This window comes from Anoplophora glabripennis, unplaced genomic scaffold (genome assembly GCF_000390285.2).
Source record: "Anoplophora glabripennis isolate ALB-LARVAE unplaced genomic scaffold, Agla_2.0 scaffold824, whole genome shotgun sequence".
NCBI lineage: Eukaryota > Metazoa > Arthropoda > Insecta > Coleoptera > Cerambycidae > Anoplophora > Anoplophora glabripennis.
Window position 1 is genome coordinate 149662 of NW_019416920.1, and position 8568 is coordinate 158229.

At 30.9% G+C, this 8568-nt stretch overlaps 1 protein-coding gene across 2 annotated transcripts; it reads left to right on the top strand.

Moving 5' to 3' along the window:
- Window positions 1-828: 828 nt before the first annotated feature.
- LOC108912785 (eukaryotic translation initiation factor 5A) lies at window positions 829-8353 on the top strand. 2 transcript variants are annotated; one of them, XM_018718170.1, is made up of 4 exons: window positions 829-935; window positions 1389-1623; window positions 1891-2129; window positions 7865-8353. In XM_018718170.1, exons 2-4 carry the CDS (start codon window positions 1422-1424, stop codon window positions 7904-7906), a joined length of 483 nt encoding a protein of 160 aa, XP_018573686.1. In that variant the 5' UTR covers window positions 829-935; window positions 1389-1421; the 3' UTR covers window positions 7907-8353. The 2 variants fall into 2 exon arrangements, with proteins under 2 accessions (XP_018573686.1, XP_018573687.1); XM_018718171.1 differs by lacking the exon at window positions 829-935 and adding an exon at window positions 1177-1194.
- The last annotated feature ends 215 nt before the right edge of the window (window positions 8354-8568 follow it).

Consider the following 8568-nt stretch of genomic DNA (forward strand, 5'->3'; position numbering starts at 1 on the left):
CTACCCCCGGGGTTTACACAGACGAGCCGGCGAAGCAAGAAGAGCGCCAGAAGAAAGGGCCCTAGCCGGCGGGGCCCAGCCAGGACAAAAGGAGGTCCCACAAAGCGCCTACACCGGCCGCATTTGCGGTCGGGGTAGACGACGGATGGGGCCCACCTACGAAGGCTGTCCAGGCCTACACGAGATGAGGCAGGATAAAGAGGGATAATCCCCCTCAATCCGAAATCATTGAGGCCAATTTCTAGCCATGGAATAATGGCAAACGGATACATCAACGCGAATCTCACACAGCCGGACCGCAAGAAGAGCGCTAGAAGTAGCCCCCTGTCGGCAGGACAAGAGGAAGTTCCACCAGAGGTTGTCTCTGGTTCCACAAAGCACAGGGTCGACGATAGATGGGATCCACGATCCACGCCTTTACGAAGCTGTCCAGGTCTACAGCGATGTGGCAGGACAAAGAGGTTCCAAATCATTTAATCAGAAACAACACGATCAATAACGGCCCGTGCAGATGATCGCTTTCTATGATTTACTGTTTGTTCACTTTTCAATTTCCTTTCGCGTCAAATGATTCATCCACCATGATCATGATTATCCAACGTGACTCGAGTCGTGTAAATTTGCCTTTATATAACCAAAGCTGAAATATCAGAAATATATACTTTAATTCTAACTTGTACCAATATTTTGGTTTATTAACGGTTTATACTCAACATACTATAAAAATAAATTATTGGAAATATATATGACATGTTTTATTGTTGACGACTGACAAAACTAAAAATAGTAACATTTTGTTGAAGTACATTTGTGATAGAATTTTAAATTTCCCGCTCAGATGTCACTAGTGTTGATTTCCTCGAAGACTATACCGTTTATTTTAAGGGCGCATGCTCAATTTGCCTCTTTTGGATTAGTTTCCATCTTGATCACATGTGAGTATTCTATTTTTCTTAAAATAATAATTGTACAGTAATGGCAAATTGTCGGTGTTTGTTTGGCTTTATTTTCGTATATGTGTTAGATTAAAATAGATCCTTGATCAAGTGCACACTTTGTTATATGTCACCGAAAAAAACTTTTTAGGTTGTTTGACAGTGCATGATTTGGCTTTATGTTCGCGCCATGTTGCATTAGATTTTTAACAATAATCGAAGAATCTCGTACAGTACGTTTATTTCAATAACTTTGAAGGTATTTTTGAACATTTTGATGTTGTATCTAAGTAATGACCCCTCTCAAAAATATCAAATTTTTTACATACAATCATAGTCCAGTGTGCTATAAACCACATGTTCCTATGCCGCGTGGACACTACTCGCAGCCCCTTTTTATTAAATTTTTTATTGCAAAAAAAACCTAATTTTGTATATTTTATTTATTTCTAGCTTGCAAGGTTCAATCTCTCTAAATAAACAACAATGGGCGATATTGATGATACCCATTTTGAAACTGGAGACTCTGGAGCCTCAGCAACTTATCCTATGCAATGTTCTGCCCTACGTAAAAATGGATTTGTTATGTTAAAATCTAGACCCTGCAAGATTGTCGAAATGTCCACATCCAAAACTGGCAAACACGGTCATGCTAAAGTTCACTTAGTAGGGATCGATATTTTCACAGGTAATCTTGTAATATAAAAATGTTAATTGAAACAAAATATTGATTTAAACATAATAAACATGAAAATTTTTTTTTACAATAGTCAATTAATAAGCAGTAACTGAATAATTTTCTGAATTTTAACCTAAATAAGAATGCAGAACCTTCTATTGTACTACCTTTTTATATCAAACATGAACTAGCATCGAAAGAAGAAAGTTGTTCTTTATAATAATTATTTTAAGAAATCATTTTGTTGAAATTGCATTTTAGTTGTTTATTTTTTAGGTAAAAAATATGAAGATATTTGTCCCTCTACACATAATATGGATGTCCCCCATGTAAAACGTGAGGACTATCAATTGACTGACATTTCTGATGATGGATATTTGTCTCTTATGTCTGATAATGGTGATTTGCGTGAGGATTTAAAAGTGCCAGAAGGTGAAGTTGGTGCTCAATTAAGGGCCGACTATGATGCCGGTAAAGACATACTCTGTACTGTACTCAAATCGTGTGGCGAAGAAGTAAGTATTGATTTTTAGTGTGTATTCTCAAATAGTGAAGTTTTTTTAAACTTTTTTTTCTGGCGCCTTAAGAAAAGTATAAAAAAGTAGTGCTTTATGACCTTAAAATATATTTTTGAAGTCCAAATAGCGGTTTAGACTTTTTTTATCTTATTTTATTTCACTTATAAATAGATTAGAACTCTTTTTTAATACCAAGCTTAATAGGGGAAAGGTTGATGACTTGGCGCACTTTAAATATAACGGTATACAAAATATTGATGCAGGTTCTGTAAATTGAAAATCAGTGTTCTGGATATCAAGTGAAGTCCATGTATGTTTTTTAAAATAATAATAATTTCCATTTTTCTTGGTGTAACATGTTTATATCAGTAATTTTGCATGAAAAATAAGATAATTATTTATTAATTGACATAAACAGTTACAAATTCTTGAATCTCTTGAATTATAATTTTTATGAAATTTAATAATTTGCTAAAAGTAGGTAAGTTACTTTAAATTTTCTGACCAAAATTATAAAATAATAAATTTACTTTTTTAACTTAAAATATATAAATTTTAGGTACAGCTTATAATTATTAATAATAGGGGGTTTGCCTGTATTGTTTTATATTTATATGAAATCATTATGTAACTAGGAATTAAAACAAATTTATAATTTAACGAGTTTGGGGGATAGCTGTGATGTGCAAAACCAGCCTTAACTGTGCTATAGTCTAGTACAGCGGTCGGCAACTGGCGGACCGCGGAAGGTAAAATACTGGTCCGCCAAAAATTTTTTGAAAGTATAAATTACTCAAATAAATTATTTAAAAAATATTTTTTTTACGTTTGAGTGCCACCCTTATCATTTTTTGTAGTACTTTACAATTGTGTAACTGATTTGAATCCTTAATGGCTAGTAAGCAGATTAAATTTGTGTCCAAATTAAAATAAAAAATTAGTAAGAAATATGAATTTTTTTTGGACCTCATTAAAAATTTTCAAAAGTATCCGGACCCCACCTAAAATTACTTGCCGACCCCAGGTCTAGTATTGTACAAGTTGATAACAATGGTGTATGGTTTATTATTAAAATCAAATAAAAATTTATAAATTTTGTTTCTAACAAAACTGTGTATACGGTTTGGATTAACTTTCATTGTAGAATAATATTCAGTGATAAAATGCCACTCATTTTTTATGTCTAAATATTTCTAATTCAAAAACATACCGGATATATTAAAATTATTAAATTAACATCTTTAAAATTTCTAGATTTTTGATATCAAACAACATTAACTTTATTGGATAGGATTTTAAGGGAATTTTTTAATTAATTTTGCTTTTTTAAGTTGAGGAAGATGAAAATAAATATTTTACTTAAACTCTATGTCACTGCTAAATTATTGTCAAATATTCCAAAAATAAAAAAGTGATAAGACTTATTAATTAAAGAAAATCAAAGTTACCATCTTGAAAAGAAGAGTTGTAAGTATTTTACATTTCATTTATTTTTTTTAACCTTTTTACATTTATATATTCTATTTATATTTCTTTTGATAGTCCAGTGTATATTTTGTATATTCATCAATTTGATTTTTGAAATGTATATAAATTGTGAGATTTGTACTTTGACCTAAATGTCTATAAGCAAGAAAATCATTTCAAAGTTACACAAGTGTTAGTAGTACTAGTTATTTTATTTAAACATATTGAATGGAGTTCATCGACTTCTTAATATTAGACAATAGTAAAAATATTGATGTAGATCAAATTGCAGTTCTATTTTGTATAATTTCAGACTTTTAGGGTGGATAAGACTATTATTTTAAATATATTTATATATAGGGTGCTAATTAATATGTGTAATAAATTTATAGGGTATACCGTGCTTTCACGGAAAAACACTACATAGGAGGTGCGTCGGTCAAACTCGTGCGGCTTCAGCAGTGGTGATGTCGACCTCTGTGTGCGCGGCCGTGCGGCGCTGTGGCATACGGAATCACATCTCACATCAGTCAGGTTGAGCACCCAGCGCTCCCCACCCTTCCGAACTTACGAATTCGAATGAAGCTAATTCCCTATGTAGCGTTGTACGGTAAAAGCACGGTATAGAAGATTACAAATTGACCAACTTTTAACAAGAAAATATCAATGCGAAATACTGCAATAGTTGCTGAATGTGACGACCAACTTTGATTCATATTTTGGTGCATTATTTCTAAAATGCCAGGTATTGTTAAGATTTCTTGTGCTACAGCCAACAGATTTTCATACTCGACAGGCATATCATAAACCAGACTAGACCAACAAAATTATCTAGTGAAGTTAAATCCATAGAAAGTGGCGGCCATGCTACTTGCCCTTCTTGCTCAATCAATCTATCACCGAACTTTTAGCTGATGTAGACTTTTAACTGCTCGAAGGGGCCACAGTTAACTACCAACAAAAAACAAACTAATGACGAGAACGTTCTTCGCATTATTACTGATAACAGTTTAAATTTTAACATTCAGGTAGATCTACTGTACTAAAACTGTTGAGTTTCAGAATATGAGTTTTTTTTTTATTTGGCCAATTTTTAATTCTCTGCTTACTACCCTATAAATTTGTAACATGTTTTAGTAACTGTATAGTTAAATATTTTTTATATTTGTCCAAGTTCGTAAAACTTAATATTACACTCTTTTACATCACTGTGTAAGTTACAAACACTTCTATGCATTAGATTATAAGAAAAACTTATTACTTAACATCATATCCCTAAAACTAGAATATTTAGTAAAATTTCATTCTAATGTGGTTAATACTTCGCTTATAAGTCCATTATTTGTTTTAAGAAATAATAAATGTCCTCTAACTAATAAAAAGCACTACTTGTCAGAATGAGTTATAAAACTTTTTATCTGCCAACTTAAAACCACTAATTTGACCGAATAACTTTTTATTGTTTCAAATGAAAGAAAAAAAGTCGAAAATTTTCAATATTTTCCTGTCATGTAAGAATATTTAATGTTGTCTTAGTTGAATCAAAATGATTGATTTCTTATAAAAAACCTTAATTTAAGTTTTATAAAAATAAATCCAAAACATGAAAAAAAATACAAAATATTTTGTTTTTAACAATATGCTAACATTCAACAGTAGTTAGCCAATTAGGTTATATTATGTTTTAGAGTTTTTTTAAATTAGATGCAATCTTCATATAGTAGAACCGTTTTAAGATTGCCATTACGTCCCGAGTGTGTCCTAATATCAAAGACAGTCGTTGCGCGCGTGAATTAATTTCTTGTTATACGCCAAAAAGAGATACAATGATGGCATAAATGTCTTCATAGTCTCAGTCTATCACAGACAATCGTTCCAATATTTTATGTGTATTAGAGTGAAAGAAAATGGAGGACGTTTGTTGGGTATTAGTTTTTGACTATAGTTTGATTAGCGCATTTAAAACAGAGTTGACAGTCAGATTAAAATTTTAACAGTTGTTTTGATCGCATCTCGGTACCTAACAGTTGGATATATTTTCTGAGCATTGAAATATCCATTTTTTTGCATATTTTCGTATCCAGTAACACCAGTATTAAAATTTGCGAGATATCCAGATTTGGGAATTGTCAAGATGACATTTCATTTATATGCAAACAGTGACTAATTTGACTAGGATTTTTCGTCTTAGTTCATACGAATATTGCTTGTGATGCAATGGAAAAGATACAGCGGTTTTAGTATAGATATATAAGAAAATATTTGTAAGAATATAAACCATGACAGGGTGGGCCAATTTCAGGGATAGATTAGTAGTTAAGGATTGAGGTAAATTGAAAATTGGAAAGTAATTTTAAAATTTATTTATTTATTTATTTATTTATTTATTTATTTATTAAACAATATTGTATCTACAGGCGAATCCATAATTTACATACAAATTACTTGGACAAAAAAAATAAAAAAAAAACTGACAAAGCAAAGATACAAAACAAACTAAACATATAAAGGGTGATTCAGAACTTTTCCAAAAAAAAAAAAAAAAATCAAAAAAGGCAGTTCGAAAATGATTTAAAAATATACTTCTGCACGGCATTGGAAACTGGTCCACTGTAAAACCTGACCTGGCACAATGCGACTGTCACGCCGACAGTGATAAAAACGGACAAAAACAAATAATAAATAGAATTTTATAGCAGCTATTTTATGTCAGCAAATTCAACTGATTTTGCCGCTATTGTTATTGTTAATTAATAAAATTAATTTGTGGTTTTAAATAATAAAATAATTTGACATACCTGGTGCTACAACTGTTCAAAATTTTGTCCACCGACGTGTGAACAAATTTGGGTCCGTCTTACTCAGTTTCTACGAACTAACGCAAATGCTGTCTTGTTTCACCATAATACAAATGTTTTCTTGCTTCACCATAAATTAAAACAATATCCATCAACTCCGAGTTGCTATACACTCAGACCATTTTTGATACTACTAAAAAACTATTGTAAAACTGTGGCATATATGACTGTATAATCGGATTTCAGTATTCGGAGAAGCTGAGGCCACGTGACTTTCCACACTTATTAAGAATGACGCTAGAGACTACAGTTGTCCAGCTATGTAATAGTTGAAAGTACTACAACTTCAATAATTTTTTTTCTTGGAAACTAAGAATTTTACAAAAAATTTTTTGTGATATTGACTCCATTTCTCATGCCGCATCTATTCCCAAATTTTTCTGGATAAGTTGTGAATCACCCTGTATAAGTAACATTACAAATAAACATACATAACAATAAAATTAGCCAAATCTATTACAAATTAAGTGCAATAACTGAACCCAAAAAGCTGTAAAAATATCAAAGTCATAAGGAAGACTATTCACACAGCTAACAATGTTATTTATGGGATTATAAAAACCATAATTAGTTTGATGGTAATTGACATGTAAAATAGTAGTTAGTCTTGCTCCATAATTTGGGACACGTAAAGAAAATAAAGATAATCGTTCACTACAATCTATTTTCCCATTAAATAATTTGCGAGCAAATTTAATGTAATTGCAAGTTCTCATTTTTATTTATATTAAGTTTAAACAACACAATTCCAATTTTTCGCTGTATTCTCTCTATACGATTAACATGTACTTCATAGTAGGGACTCTAAATTATACAGCAATATTCCAGTGACGATCTAACCAGGGAATTATACAATAAAACAGTAGTTTGTATGTCACTGGTGGTGGTGATTTGACAACAATTTCAAACATTTTTCGTTAAATAGTGCTAAATATAGCTAGTATGTAATGCAATGTTTAGAAACATCAAAAACAGTGATATTAGTCAAATTGCTGTTTTGGTCCAAAATTGCAGTACTTCAAATTTGGGACATTATAAATTGGCAATTTTCAAATATTGCATGTAATTTAATAAATATATTTTTTAATACCACTCAAGACATATACAATCATTTATAAATATATTTTGCACGTCTAGAAAATAATTGCTGGTAAAAAGTGCCATGTTACCTCTTAAACGAATCAACCCATCGTTATATATTTCACTATCCAATTTTTTTTATTTTAATGTGCACATTGAAATTTTTTTTTAGCTAGACCATAAAAAGGTTTAATCATCCTCAGTTTGAACTTTGGAAGGAAATAAAATTCCTCCTTATCATTTTTGATAAACTGGATTAAAATGTTTCTTTGTAAATATTTAAATTTTGTTGATAATAGAAATATATAAGCTCTGTATTCTTTTTAGGTGGTGATTGCAGTAAAGACAAATACTGCCTTGGATAAATAATGGCCGGGTAAAGTGGTGGGGTCCAAGTTCATGTGTCACCAAGTCCAACAGGTCCCCGCTGTTTATATTATATGAATATATTATCCTATTGGACCATCAGTTATCAACAGCTTACCTAATGTTACGCCGCATCGACTTGCAGAATGTCGGTGTAGTGTATTTTACAACTTTGTACTTTTGTTGTCTAAATTTAATGCAAAAGCTACACTTACGTTCAATAAATTAATTTAATTTTAACCTTATTGTAAATTTTTTTTTAATCTTTTTTTACCATCTCTTAGAACCACCTTCTTCTCTTAAATTTTTACAGCAATATTTGTGTAAAGGAGTGATAGTTTTTGTTTATTTTTTTGTTTTGTTTTCTTTTTGTTCATTCTGTCAGAATTAGGTGATTCTAGATACTTGTTGACATTTACTTTCAATTAAATAAACATAGCATTTTTTAAAGACTTGTTTTTGATATTGTTTAGAATAAGTTTTATTAAATAAAAAAATTGATAAACCAGTACGTGGTTTGCGCAATAATTTTTACTGGAATTGGTTAAATATAAAATAAGGATTCTTTCAGACTTTCATTGCCCATAACTACCTAATGAACAACTACTGTGAAATTTTGTAAAATTTGCGATTGCAGTATTTTCACTTATTGTGAATACAAAAAT

Excerpts from the sequence above, each read along its gene's own strand:
- LOC108912785 (XM_018718170.1), top strand. The coding sequence starts at position 1,422 with ATGGGCGATATTGATGATACCCATTTTGAAACTGGAGACTCTGGAGCC. Across the intron at positions 1,624-1,890 it reads AGGGATCGATATTTTCACAG|GTAAAAAATATGAAGATATT; the intron begins GTAATCTTGTAA and ends TTTATTTTTTAG. Across the intron at positions 2,130-7,864 it reads TCAAATCGTGTGGCGAAGAA|GTGGTGATTGCAGTAAAGAC; the intron begins GTAAGTATTGAT and ends TATTCTTTTTAG.